The 26,039-nt window shown below is 34.5% G+C and overlaps 2 protein-coding genes across 3 annotated transcripts; one reads left to right on the forward strand and one right to left on the reverse strand.

Moving 5' to 3' along the window:
* Positions 1-122: 122 nt before the first annotated feature.
* On the reverse strand, positions 123-15,425 carry LOC132271059 (uncharacterized). 2 transcript variants are annotated; one of them, XM_059772318.1, is made up of 16 exons: positions 14,878-15,424; positions 13,430-13,605; positions 11,847-12,012; positions 11,581-11,633; positions 10,667-10,810; positions 10,409-10,513; positions 10,204-10,329; positions 9,564-9,764; positions 9,022-9,128; positions 8,739-8,901; positions 8,416-8,481; positions 7,358-7,451; positions 5,598-5,710; positions 4,735-4,805; positions 2,923-3,076; positions 123-1,315 (listed from the first exon to the last, which is right to left on the reverse strand). In XM_059772318.1, exons 1-16 carry the CDS (start codon positions 15,200-15,202, stop codon positions 872-874), a joined length of 2,508 nt encoding a protein of 835 aa, XP_059628301.1. In that variant the 5' UTR covers positions 15,203-15,424; the 3' UTR covers positions 123-871. The 2 variants fall into 2 exon arrangements, with proteins under 2 accessions (XP_059628301.1, XP_059628302.1); XM_059772319.1 differs by lacking the exon at positions 9,564-9,764 and having other exon boundaries at positions 14,878-15,425.
* An 8,041-nt stretch (positions 15,426-23,466) lies between these two features.
* Positions 23,467-25,530, forward strand: LOC132271060 (chlorophyll a-b binding protein 6A, chloroplastic). Its single transcript, XM_059772320.1, has 4 exons — positions 23,467-23,730; positions 23,868-23,970; positions 24,768-25,056; positions 25,210-25,530. Exons 1-4 carry the CDS (start codon positions 23,540-23,542, stop codon positions 25,359-25,361), a joined length of 735 nt encoding a protein of 244 aa, XP_059628303.1. The 5' UTR covers positions 23,467-23,539; the 3' UTR covers positions 25,362-25,530.
* Positions 25,531-26,039: the final 509 nt, after the last annotated feature.

Raw genomic sequence — 26,039 nt, forward strand, 5'->3', positions numbered from 1 at the left:
TTCGGTGTTTAACAAAAGTCTAGGTCAAGTCTGTCAGGTGGGCATTAAATTGATGGGTGAGTTATTTTTGTCAAGTTTTAATATATTTTTCTTCGTAAATATTTTACTACAACCAAACACCAAAAAATAAATAAATATATATATATATATATATTTTCTTATAAATGTTTTACATCCAAACAAACCGAGCCTACATGAAAATGAAATAAGACTACCTTCAGCATGAAGTATTTAAGAGCACACATTTCAAGGGCTGTCCTATCTTCAGCCTTGTTGAAAGCGGAAGCAACTCTAACTTGAAATAGAACAATTAACTAATTCACCTATAATGTTCCTAGGCCTCCAAAAGTGACAATGACGTTATAATATTTTGTTATACACAATTTATTTTATTCTTACACGCCATGCTATATGATAATCAATTGATATATATAAGCAAGGCTCGGCAATTCATTCCATAATTTTTTACCCTACATATCTCATAATGCATACACAATCACAATTTACATTGCTTAGAAGTGCTGATCCTACATCCATCCTTAATTACTCACAACTTGCCAACACCTAAACCACTGTTTGCGCAATTACTGAGGTGATATTAACACAATTTTTAGACTATGTAATCCAAATCAATCAAGGTCACCAATCTTTATCTCAGCCATCTTTCCCAAGGTTAGCTATTCTCGAATTTACTTCATAGAATTACCTCACAACTAGTCTCCTAGAAGGCATTCGTGGAAAATGAATAAAAACACCACGAAGCAGGTGCCAGCCGTCTTTCCCAAGGTTAGCCATTCTCGACTTTCGACCTTCGTAGAATTACGGTACAACTTGTCTACAAAAGGGCATTCGTGGAAATCAAATGAAAAGACTACGACGCAGCAACTGCAAATTGCTTGGGAACAAATGATACAGGCCCCAGTAAAGTTTCGGAGAAGGAAACTAACACCCGATGACAAGCCAAAGCCGAAGCTTTGAGAAACATAACAAAGGAAGCCCAGTAGAACCTCAGCATCAATGCGGGATCTTTCCTTGCAGAGTCTAGTATCTTGAAGAATATCACTTTGAGCCGCCGATCTTTCAGGATGGACTGATAATCATAATTGGGTGTGGCTAATCTGGAGGATGGAAAAGGATCTAGGAGGTTGTCCCCAGTTGCCAATCTCACTTGGGAACTATACTGAGTTGTTGTAGCACCTCCTCCGTGGGCTTCAAACATCCATTGATACATTATGTCTGCAATTATCCTGCAAAGTTGTTGGCGGAAGTGAACCGCCTCCTTGGAAACCATTGCTCGAACTATTGAAGCTCCATCCTGTTCATCAAAATGCATACTCAGGTTCAAGTTCTGAACACAAAAAATATGAAAGATTGGGGAATGTTTGGTTCAATTTTCTGAAAGCAGAAATCCTTTTTCAGAGAATTATAAATGATAGACTGAAAAAAGGCCTTTTTTGGATTCATTTTTCATATAATTTTCAACCAAACAAATACTTGTACTGAATTCTGTTATTCTCTCTCTCTCTGAAAACAGAAAACAAATATCAGGAAAGCGAACTAAGGAGGTCCTCCTTGGTTGTTTAGTTAATATAATAAGCTGTATCGTTTCCTGCCCCTTCACCACCCATCTACCAATCATAGGGATGAAGAAATGCTTAAGAAACTGCAACAATATGTCCAGATGACATAATGTTGACATGTCTCAATTTCTTATTTTGATTGAGTTTCTATGTTAAGGCTTTTATTTTGTTTATAAGAGTTCTTGTCTGGAATCTCTTGGGTAAAAAGAATCTTAAGTCTCAAATAGTCTAACAAGAAACTAAAGCTAGGACTCTCTAAATAGAAAATTGATTTTTTCTTTAAATTTCCGTTTATGAGCATAAGATAAATGAGAAAAATAATCCAAAGACATACGCATGTTTGCAAAACCACATTAAATATTGTTCTCCTGTGTGATCTTTATGTTAGTGCGCTTTCACACTCAACACACAAGAATTTGCAAAGATACCTATTTTCTACAAAAGCAAGATAATTGTGTGCCTGATAGATATACATTTTCCTTGGGCGAAATAATGAAAATATCCAGTTGACCATCTATACGACTAAAAGGAAAGCTCTCCGGCAGTTCAGTCATCAAGTTTTCACAATCATTAACAAACATAAAAAAAATAAATTACTTAATCTTTTTTCCTTTTTCAATAAGCATCTTCAATTCCGGGTTAATTAAATTAGTAATTAGGGGCATATGAGTAATGTAGAATTGTAGATAAAGTGGGGTGGAGAGGATAGGGGTAACTATAAGTCCCAGGATCCAATCATTCATAGAAGTGGTATCTGGTTAATAGAAATATTAAATGGGTAAGGAGAAAGATCAAGTGATGTAAGGAGTATAGCATTAAGTGAAAGAAAGGTCGGTTTCCATTCTCCAAACTGTTAAAAAAACAAAAATAATCTTTTTGCACAACCACCTCTATTATAAATTATAGAATGAGAGAAAATTGGGAAAACCTATTGCCTACTCAGAATATTCTTCTAAATGGCAAACTCGTCTTCATTTGACTTTAGTTTCATAGAATAACCATGAGATAATTGGTAAGCTACCACAAAGCAGATACAAATGCTACTTTACTAGTCAGAATAGTACCTCCAGGACTCAAAAAGGCCATTATCAATGTTAGTTCCACACTCCTGCTTATGCAGGGTGCTGGGAGCAGTGGATTGGTTACAAACCAAATTTTGTGTTTATCTTTGAACAAAATGGCAGCTCTCAAAATCAAACTCTGTTCTCATACTTTGACAGTTTTAATGTCTACCATTGTACTAAGCAACAGCTCTTAACATCATTCTAGCCCGATAGGATTAACAACAATAATAGTAGTACTTGTAAAAAAGGAGTAAAAAGGTCCAGCTGAAGAAACTCACCGCAGTCACTAGGAGTCTTCTCAACACACCACCATCTTTAGATGGTAAAAGCATCAGGACCAGGTTGGCAATGTCAAATACACCAGTGGCTCCACTTGGTGAATAATCAAGAGAAGTTTCAGTGTTTGATGCTAACATTGGATGCAACCTTTTCCTGAAGAGAAATCCAAGATTAAATACTAATGGTGAGGAAAAAATTGCAAACATCTATAATGCATCAGAAAAAATAACTTAAGCAACTAACGCTGATAGCTCCATCAACGAAAGTTTTTTCTTTAGTTGGTCTTTTGCTATTCTCTAACGCCATATATATTTTTAAAATTGAATTCATAATTGCATCATTTGTTAACTTAGATAACAGAAAGGAAAAGCCAAGGTTTAACCTTACGCTTGCACAGAAGATGGGTTCTTTTGATTCCTATAATTTGGTCATTAGCATGTCATGGGAAGTAAGACAATAAGTGCTATTCAAAGCAAGGCAAAAAGTTAACTCAAACAAAGTATCATAAGGAACAAATTTACAAACATGAAAATTAAACACAGTGCCTAGGAAAGGATGGAGAGACAAATAAACTGGAGGGGATGTTAAAACAAAATCATTAAGCATTATTCTGTGGCTTTTGGCCAGGAAAAGTATACAGACAAAGCGCATGCATTTGTTTAGCAAAATTATCTTTTTCGATGATAACAAATGAAAAATGCCCAGAACTTGACCGAGTGATCCTGAAGTGCAAAACATAATTTTTTTATAGAAATACCAAAAAAAGAGAACGTCAACTATGTCACATTGGTATTGAAACAGAGGATCATGATGTTAGGTAACTTCTAACCAGCATAAAATCTTTTATTAGACCCCTTATAACATGAATCATGAAAATATCTAAGTCAAAATTGGGCCATTAAATTATGGCCATAATTGAAGAACAAAATTCAGTTATCTGATCCCAAATAACTGGAACAAGACTTTATTGACTTGAGTTGGGTAAGTATATGGAAGTGCAACAAAAATTGGAACAAGCTAATGAAGATATGATCAATGATGGAAGAATATATGCGAGAGCATTACAGTGCAAATATAGAAGAATAAAGAAGACTTTGAAACTGTATAATTGCAACGGATCCTACACAATGATCATGCCATTGCATTAACGGAGACAGTAATAACGCTATTCCCAAACTAATACTATAATGCCAAACAAGTAATTTGGGTTCATTAAAGAGAGGTAACTTCTGAAACTATACTCCTTATGATTGATGGAAATGTTCATAAAAGGAAACGGGAAAAAACAAAACAAAATGAGAAGGTTCCTTGAAATTTAATTCAATGGGTTTTGGGAAGAACGAGGAAGGATGTTAGACAGCAAAACTAAAATAATCAGACAGTAACTAACACGATATAAACGGGCTTCCACTAATAAACTGTAAGAGCACATTAACTGAATGGGGAGTTGAAGGCTAAAAGTTATAGAAGTTAGATGAACCAAAATCATACTAATATATTAACATGTTGTGCTCTAATTGAAAATATGGCTTATAGTATGTTCGAATCAATGAGATTTATGTTGCCCCTCTAGATATATTGAATAAGGTATTTTGAAGAAGAAGAAAGAAAAATCCTCTAATTGGGTTGATATACATGAGATAGGAGTGTCAAGTAGGACTTCAAGTGACAATATTAAATCATCAAGTGAACTGGAAACTCAACATAAGAAGATTACACCCACTAGACTTCTAGATACAAAGATGCATATAAAAGAGACATAAGCTTCCCTACTTGAGATTCAACAAGTGAGCAATGCTAGATCAATATACCTTGTTGTCCCTACTTTTAAGAAAAGAGCAAGCTTTTGCCATTGAAACTCTCTCCTTCTGTTTAATACAACCTGACAAAAACATATAGAGTAAGCAAACACAAGATGCCAATAAAATGAATAAAATCTTCCTAACAATTTAGCAGTTAACAGCAAAGAATTGAGTTCCAGTATAGTAAACAGAAATGGGAATTTGAGTATAAAAGTATATCAGGATGCAGATCTCATGTAAAAGTCAGGAATTGGATTGAAATCATCCTCAGTAATTATAGTTTTCTTCTACTTCATTAAAAATTTATACGCCTACTCTCCAACCATATGGATAAAACAGTGGTGGTGATTTTTAAGCAGGGACAAATTGAGGTAAATGTATTGCGTGGACTTGTCACATGCATGGTTCCGATTTCTGATACAGAGCACCTATATCCCAGTAGTTTAAACTATTAGTTTAGAGATCATATTCAAGATCTTCAATTTCTAACATTACCAATAATATTTGATAAAATTCAGTCACTATAAAGGTTAACGAACAGATTTAGGAGAATAACATGGTAAAAACCAGTAAAAACTAAAAAGTAGTAATGCAGTTCAGCAAATAAAGCAGGGACAAATTGAGGTAAATGTATTGCGTGGACTTGTCACATGCATGGTTCCGATTTCTGATACAGAGCACCTATATCCCAGTAGTTTAAACTATTAGTTTAGAGATCATATTCAAGATCTTCAATTTCTAACATTACCAATAATATTTGATAAAATTCAGTCACTATAAAGGTTAACGAACAGATTTAGGAGAATAACATGGTAAAAACCAGTAAAAACTAAAAAGTAGTAATGCAGTTCAGCAAATAAAGCATTGAATACCGAATATAATATTTTCCTTGTGGCAGCTGAATTATCAGTGAGAAGTTTATGTACAACATAAGGGTATGCAGCCTCAAAAGTCTTAAAATTTGGATCAATAGTTATTGCCAATCCTGAGAAAAAAAAATTATGAATGTAAGTTGACCAAGAGATAATTATTAGAACTGAACATGAAAGGATTACAATGGAACAGAATATACATATAACGAAACAGAAAAGTTGAAGAAATAAATTGAGCTGGGACATGCCTTCAAATTTGATGAACCAACCCAAATTTACCGTTGTTCAGTTCATTTGCAGTCCTAGCCAACATTATGATACAGTTATATTCTAGCTTCGAATCATACTATTAATGGCAAAAACCTTTCAAAAAAGAAATGAACGTCACCTAGCCATTGCAATTAGTATACCTCTCCACTAAGTTCAATTGACTTTCCCACCCATGACTCTAGTTTTGGAGAACACCTTCTCTATCTTATTGTCTTACAAGTTTTAGCTAGTAAATCACTCTTTAGTGAGAAAGAAAAGTTATTTCAATTAAAAATTCCGGCAGAGAAGATGACACAACAGTAAAAAAAACTGAGTGTGTTGCATAACCATTTGTATAATGTGATAAATACTGAATATGTTTAAGCTAAAAATTTATTATGAGTATGAATAATGAATATGTTTAAGCAAAAAATTTATTATGAGTATGCCAAATGCTTTCAAAGCACTCCTTGTTGCACTTATTTATTTTTTACTTTTTGGTAGGTAGCCACTGATTATTACACTGACTGTTCATTTCATCTCCTTAATGTCTTAACAGTCAAAAAGTGAAATAAAGAAAAGGAAGAAAGAACAGAAGTTCTCATACACGGTTGGGTTTGTTAATTCAGTGAAAGATATGAAATAGAGAATGTAAAGTTTTACACATTTCATCAAATTAGTTAGACAGAAGAAGTGGAGAAAATGGAAATAAGAAAAATGATGGGGCTAACAATTTCATTTTCATTATGTGCCTTTAATTTTTGCCCAAATGATGTATTTCTCTCCACATTCCAAATCATCCCATGAAGTGATAGATTTTTGGGCCTGGAAAGAAACATTTTAGCCACTCCATTTCTTTTCTTTCAATCCTTATTTAATTAAAAAGGAAAACAAGAAGTTTTTAAAAAGTTCACCTTCTTTATCTACTTACGAAAGAGTGTGTTACATTGGGTGAAGTGAACTACCCAACAAATACTGATTGGTCATCTCATGGCTACAGCTTGTGTATATGCTTATCTTATCCTCGCCAAATCTAACATTTTTATTGCCAAAATTTTTTTCCATGTCATATCCTACCACCAGTTCAGTTCAGCTAGGAAAACCCCAGATGGCAGTTCCAACTATTTATGCATATGACAAGTAATAATAGTAAACAATTCAGTAAACAAGCTTGATATATACTTTTTGTCTTTATCAATGTGTAAGAATTTTCAATCATATATCATTTTAGAAAGAAGAAGCCATTGTTAAGTGCAATGATAAAACCTCAAGTTGTATGAGAATATTGGATCAAGTTCTAAGGCTACTCATTTCGTACAGCATCCATCAGGCCCAAAACTCTCGATTAACGGGAAATAACATCAAATAATGACCTTTATGGTTTTACAAGAGAAATCTATCCTAAAATTCATATTGCAAGACAAAGATGCATGAATAAGTACACAGAAATTTGGATTCCTATATGCATTATAACTTTGAAAACCGAAGAATGCGGTACTTGATACTCTTACCTTCAAAGGAAGCGATTGAACGTAGGACTAGCGTATAGTATGGTGGCATTCGGAAATGATACTTGAAGGCGACAGACCATATTTTACCCAGAACCTTCAGAAATAGGTATTGCATCAATCAGCCAGGTACTTACATAAATAGAGTATCAAGACGAATGGTATGTATAACACTAGAACGGACGATAAGTTAACTCTATACCGTATTTCTCTAATAGTTCCTTAAAACAATTCAGAAAGAAAATGCTTTAAGAGTGCAGTTATCTCCAAGTACATTTTACTGTGACACTTATCAGCTATTATAATTCTTATTCAATTAAATTAAACACACACACACACACACACACACACACACCCACTTGCATATGAAAATCATATTTACTTGAGATAGGTATGGCACAAAACATTTCCTACCGGAACAAATGTAATCGGAAGAAAAAAGTAAAAATAATAAGAATAAGAATAAATACTCAGAAGAAGCTGCTTCATGTGATTGTCAGAAAGCTTTGTTGATGTTAGATTCTGCTAATTGATGTGTGCTTTAACAAGCCCATCGCTAAGACTAAGAGTCAGTAATTTGCATTGACATCGATGACCAAAAACATAAGAAAGATGAAAGTTTGAGATTGTAGGCCATCCCTTGGAAAATTGTCCTCCCAACCAGATTGTCAGAATTAGTGCATCATAGTTCTTAAAGTTCTCAAGGATTTTTACTGCCATCATGAAGAATAAATAATAAAGACCATTATTTTCTACAGCGGTAATTTAAGGTGGACATTGTTCCAAGATGACACCAATATTGAAGCATCAAAATAGGGAATCTGAACCCCAAACAATGCATTAAACCCTAAATTTTCATGGCTATTAAGAATATCAATTTCTTTCTTCTTTTTTTTGGATAAGTATGGCTACTATGAATATCATTTTCGGTAATATATATCAAATATGATATTAGCTGGATGCAAAAAGCATTAAAATCTTGGTCAACATAGAGTATTGCCTCCAATTCACATAATATGGCACAACAATAGTAACAAGCACAATAAAGGCATGATTCTCACCCTACTGAACTTGACATCAGGTATTCCTTCTTTAAACTCCACTTCTCCCAAGGCATCTTCCAAGTCCTGAATCATTTATCACAACTAAAAAGTCAGTTGTACAACCTACTAAAAAAATTAGTTGTACCATTGGGCGTTCAAAAGGATGTAGTTTGAGAGAAGCTGAAATATACTTTACATATAATTCTCATAAGCATATTATACTAAAACAATTGTAGACTATAAATTCATGTTCCCTCACCCAAATCCGCTACGTAAAGAGGAATATCATGAAAGTTACACAAGTAAATACAAAAAAGGTAACAATTGATGTAGATAATTACCATGGTAACATGCCGGATATTAGTTCCTGGTATCACAACATCCATCTCAGTCAGAGCATGAACGAGGGACGCCCAATCCCCATTTACTATGTGCACTATGGATGCAAGCATGGCAAATTGATGCTTCTTTTCCATTCGACAAAGTAAACCAAAATCCAGAAACCTAGCACACAATTACCACAAGAGATGATTAAAGAGCCATGAACATCCTTGATGAAATCAAACGATAAAATTGTAGACAACTTTAACATACGAAACCGGGGGGGGGGGTGAGAAGATGTACCCCAGTTGTCCTGTTGATGTGTAACGCAAGTTTCCAGGATGTGGATCAGCATGCAATAAGCCAGTTTCAAGGAGCTGAACTAAAGTTGCCTCCACTCCTTTGTTAACCTATAGTTAAGGCACAAAAATATGTAACTAAAAAGTTGGATTTAAAATTTGGGTTAGATCAAGAAGTGAAGTATTTGAAACAGTGCATTCCCCATAAAGAGAGCCACATTCCCACTACTAGATAAATATAATTCAACTCAACATAAACTTATTCAACAATTTGGGCCTAGGCCACATCTTTTGTAAATTTAAACATAGAACATCTTTTCCTACCACCACAATCCCATTGCTCTTCTTTGCCCTCCCTTCTCCTAGAATAGCCTCAACTAACCATATTATACCAATCTAAGGGATCTTAAATTGTTAACCTGATCAAAATCTAAATTGATGTTCAAGCACCACAATAATGTCCTGTTACACATCATTCCAGGGCTTAATGAGGATTTTTCAACTAGGAATGGAAAGAGGGTAATGATGTAACTCAATATTACGCACCAGATCAAGAAGACGTCTTTTAGCATCACTTTGCTGCCTTGCTGAATATCTAGAACCATTTTTAATCGACTCTTTAGTGGATATGGAGAGTAAATCACTTGGATTTTCACCATGCATCCACTCCATAGTTAGAACTCTCTTTCGACTCAAATGCTGAAATACTTTTGGAACACTGATAAACGAATAGGTGGAATGAGCTTCCTGTAGAGACAAATACAGATAGTGAGAAGCCATTGCATTTAATCCTGGAATGTGATTAGGCAATAGAATGCAGCTGCTCTCAGAGTCCCATGACAAGAACCTCCAAATTCGACTTCCACAAAAAAATGATGACATGAGTCCGTGACCATGTCCACGTTGCTCGCTTGAAACATTTATACATGATGCAAATGATTATAATGGACAACTAACTTCTAATAGCAGATCTTATCAAATATAACATCACAATAAAAATTTGACCAGTCAGACCCTTTTATTGAAACTGTAGTATGAAGTGGAAGTTTGAGACCTTTGTGATAACCCTTAAAAAATAAAACCATAAGAAATAGCAGTAAAACCCCACTAGAGAAGAGAGATAGAGGGGGCGCAGGGGAGGGGGGGTGAGAAAAGAAAAGAAAGAAACAAAACCCAGAAAAAGTACCATAAACTCCATAGCATGTTCAGCCTCCAGGCTGTAATCCAACTCCCCAACTAAGCCCTTCCCAAGCTCATCAGCATAAAGGCGGGGATCACTTTTCCTTTTTGCAATTTTTTGCACTAACCCCAGCTGAAACAGTTGATTATGTTACTTCAAAATTTGATGATTAGTAGTGTAAGATATAGAGAAGGTAGAGGTTGATACAAACCGCAAGGCGAATAATATAAATATCTCGAACTACCACATGACGCAAATTAGGGCGTTGAACTTTTACAGCAACATTGAAACCATCAACGGTAATTCCTTTATACACCTAAAAATGTGTGCAACAAAATGAAAAGTAAATATATACATGCATATATATATATATATACGAAAAACAAATTCCATATCAGAATGTGCCTAAAGTAAATCCATATACCAATATTGTGAGAAACATATTATACTTTCACATATATAAGACCACCTGACCAAATGAAGCTGCAGCTACAGGTTCCTCGGATATGTATCTAAAGAATGTTTCCACAGGAGAACCTAATTCTTCCTTGATGATCTTCATAGCCAACATCCTGGGAAAAGGAGGGATTTGATCATGCAGCTCAGACAAAGCCTGCAATCATAACTAAAGACCAAAAATGAAAAATAAATACAATCCACCAGTAATTTGCTTTGATTGAGAACATTAAGAATTGAACACTGAACCCAGCCTCTACCACCGTTCAACACTTTTACCATCATGCTACATCGGCTTTGAGACAACAACAACCACCAATACGTACGACAAATAACATTTAAAATTGCAGTTTAATTGCAAAGAATGTAATGCACGACTATACAAAAGATTTGCCAAATTTCAGGAAAAATGAGATGTACAACAAACTTTTGTATCGATGAAACGTTTCCGAACATGAACAGACAACTATTATCAATACTATACAACAAACAATCACATTCCCGCATAAACACTGAATGTAATGCAAAAGTACAGTACCAGTACCTTGTAAGTATCCGTGTCAAACAGGTATGACAAAACCCAACAACTCATTCTTACATTAATAAATAATATTCATAGATATTTGCTCATCATTGTACAACCAGATAATAAATATTTATTAGAAAATGATAGATGCATACTACCATAACTATATTTGAACGAATATAAATGACAAATGAAGAGAAAGACAAGCACATTGAAACTCAGGCATTGATCATAGGTATTATCTTGTGGTCAAAATACCTATGTAATAAAGAAGATGCACATAGAGATGAATTTTGATAAACACTAGATGATTCTGGCAGAAGGTACACTAATGTGTGTGCGCGAACGCGTGAGAGAGAGAGAGAGAGAGAGAGAGAGAGAGAGAGGGGTATTTCATCTACCTTTGAAATTTCAGAACCAATAATATCCGGCCTTGTGGAAAGGGATTGACCAACTGCATCAGAAAGCAAAGGCATGTAACTAGAATATTGGTAATCTTTTTGACCGCAGGAAAATGATTAAAGGCCCCATTTTATTTATAAATAAATATAGCCTTATACATATAATTTAAAGGATAATACTTGAAGCAAAAAAAAGGTCAACTGGAAGTAGCAAAAACACTGGAACTTAGTGTCTTGGCTAGATTTCAATTAATTGCATTCCTTACCTTTAATAAAAGTGGGACCCAGTTTTAGCATGGTTTCCTTCAGCACCACACCAAAATTGTATTGCAAAATGCTGTTCTCAATATCCTTATCCACACTTGACCTATATAACTTTCTGATTCCTGAGACTCGGATTCTAATTGCAGCAGAAGCAAAGGAGGAAAACACCTTCCAAAAGCAAAATATCAACAAACAAATAAGGACACACTTGTAATAATATAGCCCACTCGCAGCTTGCTCATACTGATAATATGATGGACCTGAAGAATGATCAACCTTAACTTTTCACAACACATCGCACAAAGCATAAGGTCTACCTCCATCAAATAGGTTGTATCACATGCTAAAATACAGAAATTTAACATAAACTTTTATCAGGCCTCTCATTCCATTTTAATAATATAAGAAAACATGTTAACTTAATTGCTGATAAGAAAACAGTTCCATTTATTTATTTATACTTCAGTTAAAAAAAATAAAAAATAAAAATAAAAATAAAAATAAAAAAAGAAATAAAGAAGAAAGAAAACAGTTCCATTTAGGCATAGAATAAGAAAAAAGAATTTCTCCACACCATCCAAAGTGGGAGAATCAACACTGCTACCAGCTAGAAGAACTCCATACGCGCTGTCTGTGGAGGTAGATGACAGAATCTAACTTGGAAAGCACACTCAATTACCTCTCCATGTATACAGCAAAAGCTTCGGAAGAAAAAACTTCCAGTGACAGACCCTTGTACTAGTGTTCAGTTAGGTTTCCAACCCAATATGATATAACAGGAAGAAACATGGTAATATTTGGGCTGTTTAAGTTCTTTTGAGGGGAAAAAGAAAGGAAACTATAAAAATATCTATTTCTGGAGGCCAATTAAAGCATGCAATGAGTTGATAACTTGCTTCATGTTTCACTAAACATATCTGTTAATGAAAAAGTCAAAAATATTGGCCTTCTTTTTCTTTCTAGTAAGTAAGAAAATATTGGCAGGTTTGACACAGCTTTAAAGCAGATTTTGTTCTGAGGGTTCAAAATAGCATAAAACATATCGAAAAATTGTTTGGTTCACTATTCTTGACAATTCTTACTAAAAAATTGAGTTGAAGGGGCAAATTTTCTTGAAATCAGGATGTTTGCTATCTACAACTTTTTGGTTTCAGTAATAAAAAATAAAATGAGTGAAAAATTGTGTTCTCAATTTTTCACTATTCTAGGAAACTCATTTTGGAGGCCATTGATTGGTGCATTGCTTAAAACTCAGGTTGCCAAGCTTGAGAATGCAAGTGCAGACTAAGGGAGGCCACACCCTTTACCAACAAAAGCCAAAATGATTACTGGCCTTTTATGACTTTTAGAAAATGCATTCCAGAGAACTCATTTATGAAAATTGTGTCAAATGGCCCTATTCTTCCAGTGAACTATCCAAACAACTATTAACAGTGTCATTAAGTACCTAGGCCAATTTGGTCCAAGATAAATCCTCACTCAAAACGGTGACAAGCAAAGTTGCAACTACACAAATTCGCACCTAATCAAGTGAAGAGGAAAATCAAGAAAATTTTATTGGTAAAATATCAAATCATTCATCTACCTCAAGAAGTCGAAGGACAACTACATGAGGCCTACGGCTGAAATAGTCAGCAACTTCTTGTGGATCATAGCCCTCTGGAAGTGGTTTAGTCCACTTTTTTGACAAATAGTAGAAATAGTTAGCATATGCCTCCAAGGCCCTGAGATCAGCCACGAACAAATCCACACCAGAAAATTCTGTAACATGTCATGATCCAACATTAATACAAGCTACAGAAAAACTAAGCAAATTATGATTTGGTCTGAATGGCATGCATGAGCAAGAACACAAAACACACACACAGAGAGCATAAAGCCCCATATCAACCACTTTGGGTTGGCAACAGAATTTTTTGCTATTCTGTGCTTGCAAACTCACAGTAAACAAGTTCATTAAAGATTATCTAAAGTTTATATGCCGATTATCCACCAAATCTGAACACCACTTTTTACTCAATTACGATCAGCTCTGTAAATATATTTATAAATAAAAACATAATACAGGCAGATGGAAGAGAAAATTCTAAATATATACTTCAATCTGATGGAACATGCAGACGACTATCTATTTATGCATGTTAATCCAGAGAGGACAGTCTTCAGCTTAGCAGTAAAAAACAAATAAATAGAAATGAATCCTTAAAATGTTCAAATCTCAGCTTGAGAACCATTCAGTGGAATACAAGTTGATGTAGACAGATGACCTCTGCTGTGTTCACAAATACATTATTGGGACAAGGAAAAAAAATAAAAAATAAGACAACGCATACATTCTACGGGTATCTTACACTGATATTTGCTAGAGCTTTGGGATTACATTACAGCACCCTTGAACCTGAACTCACTCAGTCCATCAGCATTGAACGTTTCAGTATACGACCATATACTCCCTAAGATAAACTTCCACAACAGTGGTGTGGCACCGACTGCCACTTATGCCAAATACACAAATCAATTAATGTTTTTATAATCTTTCCATGCTTCAACGTATAGTGGTCCAGGACTTTCTGTAGATAGATAAATAAATTTCTTACAGAACTTTGAAAATCCATCAAATTTTTATCGTCTACCAACACAAGCTAAGTTTTTCACCCCAAGCTAAGGTTTTTACCACGATTTAATATCTTATAGCTTCGCCCAACAAGGATCTGATTCCAAGAATAGCACACTGGCCCAGTTTATTAAAAATATATATATATAATTCTAAAAACAGTCAGCCATTATTCAGAGATCTATGAATTCTATGAGCATCTTAATTCTTAGCGAGCGTCAAATGTACTATAACTATATCAATTGGAAGGGAAATAAATTAAATTCATTCAACTTCTACACGTTTTCCAAACTGTCTTCAAAGTCCAAACACATTGAAAAACATGATACATGTATTATATAAATAGACTCAAACGGGCAAAATTCAGTATATACATATAAATACAATATATATGTACATACAGAGAGATGAAATTTAACCTGGATAATGAGGTTGAGGCCAAGAAGAAGTCGGTAAGGAAGAGGCAAGAGGGTCTTCGAGGTTCCGAAGCCATAGAATGTCGTCTACGGTTCTGGAGAGCTGAGGAAGACGAAGAGTTTCGTTGGCCCAGTTGATGCCTTCACTCATTCGGTTCTTCAGATACTTCACGTCGTTGCGCACGACCTGAACGAAATGCCCAAAGTTTCCCACACCACGACCTTGATTCTGTTTAGGGTTACTCTTCATCATCGTCGTCGAAGACAAGCGAGTGATGCAGAGTACGGACATAGGCGTTGGTGGTGAAGAAGTCACTGCGATGGCCATTGGAGCCTAGAGAGAGAGTACTTTAATGGATGTTAACCATGCCGGTTGTTGGTTGATCGGTTTGGTTACTGGATTGGTAATTGGTTGGGGTAGTGAGGAGGAGAGAGAACGAATGGTGGGCATAGGAGTAGCGTGCACTGTGTGTGTTTCTCTCATACAGTGCGTGTTTGTGGCTCTAGTAATTTCCGCATAACTGTAGAGCACTGAGAGGATCAATATCACACCGACTTTCGCTTTAATTTATAATAAAGGGAAAAATTATATGAGTGCGCGTTTAGCCTTTTTTTTAAGATGAGCTTGCATTTTTTTTCATTGAGACGGATATGATGAGCTCACACTCTTGATCGAACGGTGGACGACTCAAATTTTTACCAAGTACTCCACAGTACAATATTGGAGGACTGTGATCTGAAACACACAATCACAATGCTTCGTTGTTGTACATGTGGAATAGGATCTCTGTTCATAATTAACACTTTTATACATTAAATATTTAATTATTATTCAAGTTATCCGACTGAATTTAAATTAAAATCCTAAATTGCTCAACTAGAGGAACTTCAATGGCATTTGAGTTATGGGAATTTTACATTTTTTTTATTCATAATTGCATTTTACATTTTTTTTAGGTGTTGCATTAATATGTTGTACTATTATATTTGGTAGGGCTCACTCAAATTGCCTCTGAAGTGATTACAGTGTAGTTACTAGAGATGATTTGGAAGATTGTCCCGTAAGTAGTGGAAGAAACTTGCAGTGGAGAAACATTTTTATTAGTTTTAGTGTAGCACGAAATCAGTAAAATTTAAGTTGATAAAATAAGAACAGGAGTGAAAGTATACAAAGTGTGAAAACGACGTATGTTCAGAATAATAGTGAGTTTCAACCTCTCACATGAGTTGAAGGGAATCGATTGGACTGATTCAACAAACACTTGGCAACATCAAACCCTTGAACCGGTGATCCATTGGGCATATTATCATAATGCGATCATTAAATAGCTAAAAATTATAAGACATTTTCTTGATTACTTACTGCATTGATTGGTTGTAGAAATATAATCGTACCTATAAGAAAATAAATATTAATAACAATTAAAGGATTAAATAAATAAATAAATAACAATTCAAAGATTAAAAACATAAATTTATGAGTGCTTCAAACTCCATAAAAATAAAAATAAAATAAATAATAATAATAATAATAATAATAATAATCCACTCTAATAAAGATGTGCCTTTGACTGACAAATGGTTGGTGGTTAAGTGACTTCAAGACCTCTTTGTATGACTATCTATATATTTAGTCATCACCACCCCCTAGTGGCGTCTCACATTATACACGATCTTTCCTAAATTTCACATATCTCTTGTTTTTGTCAAAAATTATTGGTTCAACTCCCTATCCCCATTTGGTCTGATAACTTAACACACACACACATATATATATTACAATGAGTACTTTAAACTTCGCTCTCCTAATCATTCATGTTTTTGAAAATTTTCTTTCCTTGATTTAGTTGTATATAATAAAAATTCTTGTAACTCTTGTCTATATTGGACTTGCAATTGCTTTTATTAAATTGAATTTCCTTGTCGTATGCATGGACGGGTAAATCAAAAATAACTTCCAGGGCATGGTTGGTTTTTTTCTTTTACGTCGCTTACACGGATTCCATGTTATCAAGCATTAGCATGCCATAGAATTGGAAGTAGCTTTCTCGTGTTTATCACTGCTATCACGATTCACAAATAAGCCTATTAACGTCTTATACGTAGAATGCCTATAATGCCTTTGGTATGCCACCATTTTCTTGTATATGCACATATATAGCATAGTATATACTAGTGTACAAAAACTGAAAAGGGAAAATTAAGGAGAAAAAAAGTCCATTGTCTAATGTGGTTATAGCGTTGTCTCTGCTTAGTTGATTGATTGTATCTAAAATCTTCCATTATTGTGTAGAAATTGTAGAGGATTAAGAAAAAATGTAGAATATGTGAGAATTTTGAATAGTTGTAAATATTTGGGATATTTTGGTGAATTCTTCCCCATAATGTCTGTCCACTAAGGTGGTGATGTCTATAAATAGATTGTCTCATTTAAGCAGCCAGATTTCACTTATTAAGAAAGTTAATGTGATAAACTCTGTAAAGTTGTTTTTCTTTTTCAATTACAGCCAAATGAAGCACCTTAAACAACATTCATAAATTATCTTACAGTGTTCATGTTTCCTATTGTAAGGGCTCAAGTGGTGATGTCTATAAATAGATTGTCTCATTTAAGCAGCCAGATTTCGCTTATTAAGAAAGTTAATGTGATAACTCTGTAAAGTTGTTTTTCTTTTTCAATTACATCCCAATGAAGCACCTAAAACAACATTCATAAATTATCTTAGAGTGTTCATGTTTCCTATTGTAAGGGCTTTTGTGGGTTGAATCAAATTTTCAGATAGAATGATTTATCGTTACAAACTCAATGCATATTTTTTTTTGTAAAAATATCTATATATAATAGGGTTAATTTTACCTACCCTCCTTAACTTTGACCATATTTCACTTACACCCTATCTAGGTTTCAAAATTCCACTTACCTCCTTCATTGTGACTACCCTTTACTTTATTAACGAAATTGTGTAATTTTACACTTTTGCCCATCAATTATATATTACTAATATTTATGAAAATTTAGAATTGAATCGAAAAGACAAAAACACCCTTCTTGTCTAACACCAAGCCACCATCCACAATCAAAACCTCCATTGCCACCATCCACAATCACCCTTTGAAAACAACACACTAGCAGACCCAAGATCCAATTTCATCCAAAATCCAACTGCGAAAAAAAAAAACACACACACATATGCAACACAACCCCATCCCATCTATAGTCCCCGATTCGTGCAGTTAGAAATAGAAGCAACTTGGAAGCAAAAGGTTTATATAGCATATACTATAAATAAATAAATATATATATATATATATATCATTATTAGTATGCTTTTCACAATTCCCTTTTAGACAAGCATGAAGAGAAAAGAGAATCATCCAAAATATATATTCCAAAAGGTCCAGTGGGAAGCAAGAGTTCACCACATATATTCAAAGCATTTGGTACCTCTTCCCAGTAGAAAATTTGAAACTTGGGATTATATACCACTAAAACATAGTAGACACCAAACGAAATTTCCCTAAAAGGACTGGAAGTACCAAAAAGCATATTCTTAAAGTTAAAAAATCAATGACACAAAAAAATAAAATATATATATATATATATATATATATATATATATATATATATATGTATATAAATAAAAAGTTAAAAAATAAAAAATAAAAAATAAAAATGAAAGGGAAAAACAATAGGACTCATAAGGGAATACAATTTGCTTAGAAAACAGAAAAGGGATCCACCCAACCCATTAAATCCCCAAAAGTAAACCTTGATTTCATCACCAATAGAATCAAATCGGTGGAAACGGGTCTAAATTTCCACGGTGAGTAGCAAGGATCGGCATTGCGAAGGTGAAGGTGTTGTTTCGATCTGGTGGCTGTTGGCAACGATGAAAGAGGTGCCGAAATATGTAGAGGTCGCCGGACCAATTCTCGAACGAGTCAGCCATGGCCGCATCACAGCCAAAAGTGTCCATCGGGATTTCTTCAAAAGGTGGGCGAGGCCTTGAAAACGACTAGTCTCAAGCAACCTCGGTTCTTTATTTGGTGGACTCTTTCCAAATTTTGTGCTATTTATGCTGTAGGGTCATATTGGATTCATGGGCATAATGTCACGGACTTGGACCTTTCCAAGCTCACATACGGCCTTAGACAAGTTCAAGCCCCTTAAAGTGTTAAGTCAGCCTACTCGAGTGCGCTAGCTTAGTGAAGACTAAGGCTAAACAAGTGTTTTGCTTGCAAGTGTGTGTGTAGGAAGAGAGTTAGGCAAGTGAACAAGAGTTTTGGCGAAAAGTATGAACACTTATATTACTTGAGAGCAGATTACAACTTGTTTGCTTGGTGAGGAGCAAATAAACTCCCACCTCCTAGTTATATGCCTTAGGCCTTTACAAGAACATTCTAGATGTGTACAAATGTGTGGCCTAAAATAAGTGTCTAGAATCCTCTAAAGAACTATCTACACAATTCTAAAACTATATACAATGTACAAGACAAGTTTAGAAAATTCTATACAACTCTAGACAAGTCCAAAAAAGGCTAGACAACTCCACACTAATCTAGAGAATTCCGGAAAGTTCCATACTTGTGTAGAGAAGTCTAGAAAGCTCCGATCCACGCAGGCTCCATGTCATCATCTGTTGGGCGTCTGCGTGACGCCTGCGTGGTGTAACCTCTTGGTTACTGGGCGTGACAATAAGCTGTGTATGCATCATGTGATGATGCGGAGATGACAGTTAATCTACAGACATGGTGGGGTAATATTTTTATGGGTAGGGTAGTTTTGTAATTCCTTATTAGTCAATGAGGTTAAAGATGTCATTTCAAGTACTGGAAAAGGGTAAGGTTAACCTTCTATCGAATTTTTTCTGATGACATCAGCACTTACCGTCAGTTTGTTAACTGAGGGGTAACTTGCTACCTAAATCAAAAGGTTAGGGAGTGTAAGTGGAATATTGAAACTTAGATGGGATGTAAGTGGGATATGGTTAAAGGTGAGGAGGTGTTGGTGAAATTAACCCTTATAATAAGCACTAACTCTGTTTGGTTGTTTCTCAGTATTTTTATGATATCTATATTTTTTAATAATTCAATTATAATTTAAATTCATTTTAGTTAAACTTGTGAAATTCAAATTAGAGTGCACTTAATAACCTTGTTATATATTCAGAGAATAATCACTTCTATAAATATTTTTTGTAATTTAAAATTTGTACAAAAACCCTCCTTAAATCAATTTTGCAGAATCTGACCTAAAGTAATTATAATATGTCTGTTTCGTCCTTCTATCCACTCAAAAATATCAAGGAGTGTTTATTATATATATTTACTTTAGATAAGTGTGTCAAGTGCACATCAACTCGGTCTTATATAATCTCGGACGAAGCCAATGAAGGGCCAGGGGCACGTGTTCCCCTGGCCTGGCCCCACTCTTTATAATATATGTATTAATTTTTTAAAAATTTTCTATATATATTAAAAAAAAATTATACAATAGCCCCCTAAATTTTCTATATATTTTTCTATTTCTACTTCTTAAAATTCTTCTATGTGCATTTTTGAATAATTTTCTTCTTCATTTTTTTGTATTTTATATTTGTTATATTATATATATTTTGCACCGGTGCCCCTATCTTGAAATCCGTCCCCGTATATAACCCACTTTTTTTCTTTCTTTTCTTTTCTTTTCTTTTTCTTTTTTTTTTTTTTTTTTTTTCTGCAACTTGTTCTCTCCCGCTATATAGTTCTCCAATAGCTTCTTGTCTCTCAATATCTCATCTACAACAGTGTATTCTCTCTTTGGGCTCTCACTTACAACAGTAACCTCTTATGACATCATTTTCAACCTACAAAAATCATTCGTACTTTTAATATGTCATGATTTTCAATCTCAAAATTTGCGCATTTTTTCAAATCAGAGGTGTTGACTACTCCTATAAGAATATTTTACTCTTTAATGTAAAAATTGTGTATATACAGGTAATTTGGTCAATGCATGACTGTTGAAAAAAAAAAAAAAAATGTCTAAATTCATTCAGAGCTGTTATATGAATCCTTGTAAAAGTTTTGTACCCTTCCAACTCACTTCAATATAATCATAATTCAATGTAAAGTATTTTACATTAATTATAAATTTCAATACATAGTTTTTTTGGAATATTATACTGACCTTCCCTCTTATTTGTCAAATTACACCAACCTCCCTATTATAGCGGTTAAGTAGATGATATTAACTGTTCAAGTGAAATTACATATATGTCCTCATTATATTTATTGTGTATATATATATATATATATATATACACTTAAATATATTTGTTTGATGAGAAACAATTTGAGAGGATAGAGAGAGAGAGAGGATATATTTGTTTGATTTGGTGTATATATTTGGATTTGATTGGTGACAAAGACGATGGTATAGGAAGGCAATCCAAATAGGGTAAGAAAGAGATCAAATGGGTATGGTAGAAACCCAAATTTGGTGTTGAAACTCAAACGCACCAAATAATCAATTGGATTATTTATAATTGGAGGTTTGATTTTAGTAGATCCTCTCCACCTTCCATTTATGATTAATCTAATTGCATTTGGTTACATACGAAGTCCAAAACTAAGACACTTAGAAAATTTATTTTCCCATAGCGTTGATATTGGAAGATTCTTATACTCCACTCTACATAATAAGGAGTACATGAAGAATGAAGTAACTCAATGGTGAGTTTGAAAAAAGAAAAGAAAAGAAAAGAAAAGAAAAGCCAAGCCAATTGCTTATTATGTAGAGTGGGGTATAAGAATCATCCAATGAAAATTACTTAGCTGAGAGAGGTTTTTCTTTTTGAAAGGTTGAGTAGAGAGAGCTTATACCAGTGGCTCCAATGGATTATAGTAAATTGCAGAGAGCTCAAAAGGCTCCAATGTAATGGCAACCACGGAAGGTTTTTAAATAATTTTACTTCAGTAAGTAAGGTCAAATTTGTTTTCATAATAACTAAAAAGAACTTTAGTAACTTTAAACTTACATCAGCAATTACTAACATTGATTGGACATTGTTCTTTAACGGCAGTTAATGGAGGGGTACTCTCTGTTATGAAGATTTAAACTTGAAGGGAGGTCAGTATAATTTGTCAAACAAAAGGGGAGGTCAGTGTAACTTGATTGAACCTTAAGGGAGGCCAGTGTAATTTACCTTAGTTTTTTTTTGGGGAAACAAATGTGAAATTAATGAAGAACAATACACAAATATAGGAAAAGGCCATCAAGCCTAATGGGCAACAAGAGAAACATTAAAATAAAATCAAACAGAACCCAAATCACAGAAGAAGAAAAAAGGCACTATAAAAACCAGCCCAATCGCTCGCCCAACTAAAATTTCACTAGATGTTTGAGTGAAAAAATAATAATAATCTTAATAATATTTTATCAGCTGGATTTGTTAATCCATGATTTGATTCTTTACAACATCCTTTCAATCATATATTTTAAAAAGAAAGTTACAAAAAAAATAAAAAATAAAAAAAAATAAAATAAAATCGTACTTTTTAGTTTATAGGATTATTAACTTCTACCAACAAACAAAATTTGGTACATGAGGTGAGAGTCTTACTATTTATTTATCGTTTTTTTTTTATCATTCCAAAGGTACAAAGATTAAGTCATTAATGACAATACAAAAGCAAAAGCCAAGCCATATAACGACATACAAAATAAGAAAAAATAAAAAACATGCTTCAAATTTGTTGAGAATAAGAGTCAAATTATAAGAATGGAAACCATCATAAGAAGAGCAACAAGGGGAGAGACCCAAAGACTTGACTATTATCAAGGCAATAGCTCCAAAATTACAATCACAAGACGTCTCAGACAAGGAAAAAACCACAAAAGTGGAAAAGATCATATCAAGTCGAGAACAATCAAAACCGACATAGATCAGATATCTAACCAGAGAGAAAATAGCAGATCTACTCATACTAGTCGGAAACAAGACAAACATTAGCAAATCTAGCCGAACAAAAGCAAAAACAGCATGAAAAATACCCATAGAGCGAACTCATTGACGCACACCTAATTTATTTCTCTCTAGAGTTTTGCATGAATGTCTTGCTTATAAAATAATAATAATAATAAAAAATAAATAAATAAGGAGTAAAATGCCAATAACACACACAATAATAATAATAATAAAATACATGTGATTTATAATAAACGTTATTTTACAAAATTTAATGTAATTTTTTAAAGATGCAGATAAATTGGTCATGGAACTGATCAATCTAGTATGTACCCAAAATTTAATCAATCAACCTCAACCACATCCTACTTAGATTTCACTTTCAATGAGCCTCCACACAATAACACGTTATTACATAGATTATTTCCACACCACCTAGATTTTTTTGCATCCGGGTCAACCTCCACCACACACAAAAGAACATAAACTTATATCCACCTGATATTCCACGTAGACATCTAATGGATTGCCAGGTGACACGTGGCCCAATAACCAAAGCATAAGCCACTATCCTTAGCCAATGACAATCAACGTTTGGATTTGCCTATATCCACCATTCTATATACTTGGTACTTCCAGTCCCCTTCTACTTCCTCATCCTTCCTCTCCTCTCTCTCACTGCACCCTTTCTCAGATACAAGTCCCAATTTTTGAGAATGGCCGCCAATGCAGTGATGAGCTGCGGTGTCGCCGCCGCGGTTTGCCCGTCGGTCCTTTCCTCGTCTAAGTCAAAGTTCGCGGCGGCGCTGCCACTGCCTAGCGTCAATGCCACGTCAAGGTTCACCATGTCAGCCGATTGGATGCCCGGTGAGCCCCGGCCACCCTACCTCGATGGCTCTGCACCCGGGTACGCAATAGTACTGCACTTTAGCTAGTACTCGCACTTAATTTACCACCGTGTCAGTATTTAATCAGTTGCTAATATCATGTCATCGATCCCAAGAGTATCTATAATTTGTTATGTGTGTTATGCTTGTTTTTCAGTGACTTTGGATTCGACCCACTTGGGCTCGGAGCAGTCCCGGAAAACCTAGAGAGATATAAGGAATCTGAAGTGTACCACTGCAGATGGGCGATGCTTGCTGTTGTAAGTTTTATTATTGAAATTCCTGTTACTTGATAATAATTTTTGAAGCAAACCTTGATCTTTTTTTAATAATAAATTGCTAGATCATGATTGTATCTAATAAATTTTACAATTAATTTAATATGGACGTAAGCTGAATTGTTGAAATATAGGCATGTGACATTTTTAAAAACCCATGCTTACAAATTACAATCCACCACATTTATTAAGTTGCGTTGAAACACTGTTCCCTAAACTAAGGTCGTTTCAAGCATTTTTATAATTATTGAGTGTTGCGACACATTACAAATATAGACGTTTAACGTAGATAACAGTAAGCTTAGAGGATCCTGATCTCTTAAAAGACGCGTTTTGATTGTCCAAAAATGAGTGCCCTTAATCCCAACGAGTAGGATAGATCACGGAGGTTGCTAAATTGACTCTCTTCTCTTCGAGACCAGCTCAAATTCAATAGGCACACATGTTAAATAACATATGTGCAACTACAATTAGTCTCACCCAAAGTGAATCATATGAGATAATTAGTCTCACCCGAAGTGCATCATATGAGATAATTATTTTTTAAAATGAAACAAAAGAAGACAATTTGAATGAGTATGTGGACAGAATTCAGTGAGTGACTCTACTACAAGCCTTATTGGCCAATTTGAAATCAAGACAACTTTGTTGGGAAGTTGGAATAATTTTGCATGAATTAGGTCATTGTAAGATCATATGAAGCTAGCTTAATCATGAAAATGCATCACAATATTGCATATGTTGAATGGAAATGAGCTCAATTTCATAAATATTTGCAGCCAGGAATCCTAGTACCAGAGGCACTGGGACTGGGCAACTGGGTAAAGGCACAAGAGTGGGCAGCAATCCCCGGAGGACAAGCTACCTACTTGGGCAACCCAGTGCCATGGGGCACCCTCCCCACCATTCTGGTCATCGAATTCCTAGCCATTTCTTTCGTAGAACACCAGAGAAGCATGGAGAAGGACACTGAGAAGAAGAAGTACCCCGGTGGAGCCTTCGACCCATTGGGCTACTCCAAGGACCCTGTCAAGTTTGAGGAATACAAGGTCAAAGAGATCAAGAATGGTTAGTACCCCACACCAGCTACCTCTTTGCCTTGTACATTTCTATTTTGTGTCTCATATGACATATATATATATATATATATATATTTTCTCTCTTGAAAGTTCAAGCAAACACACACTCATTATATGAGCTTGCAATTTGAATGCCGTGCAGGCCGGCTCGCGATGTTGGCTTTCGTGGGGTTCTGCGTTCAGCAATCAGCTTATCCTGGGACAGGACCATTGGAGAACTTGGCTTCTCACTTGGCTGATCCATGGCACAACAACATCGGTAACGTTATCATCCCTAAGGGGATTTTGCCATGAACACTGGATTTTGATCCATACCCACTGTAAAACTCCATGTTACAATCTGTAATGAAAGCGACATTGCATATGTTTGATGTGTAAAAGAGTAGTACTAAAACTCCTTGTAGCAATCTGTGATGAAGCCACATTGCATATGTTTGATCAGTAAAAGTAGTATATTGGTTCATATTAGTCTAAAACAATTGCATGTTATCATTGTTTTAATAGTGAAACTAACTGTCAAAAAAAAAACAAAAAACATTGCAAGGATTAGTGACAATTGATAGATAATGAACAATAATGTATTGGTGAAGAACATACATCATTTAGGACAAAAAACGCACACATTGTTGATGAGGCAATGGTAATGATTCCAGAAGAACGTCATAGTTGGAATTTAGTTTCTTTCTGGTTTTATTTAGAATACAGTTCTGATGTATTATAGGCTGCTCTCTCTCTCTCTCTCTCTCTCTTCAAATATGAAATTCTAAGCTTCAAAACTGTTAGAAATAAAGAATGGGAAAATATTATATTTGTATTGGATTGAATAAAGATTACATAAAAGGTCCAGGAGAATGTTTGGGGATAGGTGACTGATGAACAAGTAATATATAAATAGTAATATGGTAATTGCAATCATATATGTTATTTGTAGTATGCAAGAAACTTAGGTGATAGATAAAGGGATAAACTTGT

This window comes from Cornus florida, unplaced genomic scaffold (assembly GCF_030987335.1).
Source record: "Cornus florida cultivar Cherokee Brave unplaced genomic scaffold, ASM3098733v1 CherokeeBrave_3.0.0_Hap2_Chr08, whole genome shotgun sequence".
Lineage (NCBI taxonomy): Eukaryota > Viridiplantae > Streptophyta > Magnoliopsida > Cornales > Cornaceae > Cornus > Cornus florida.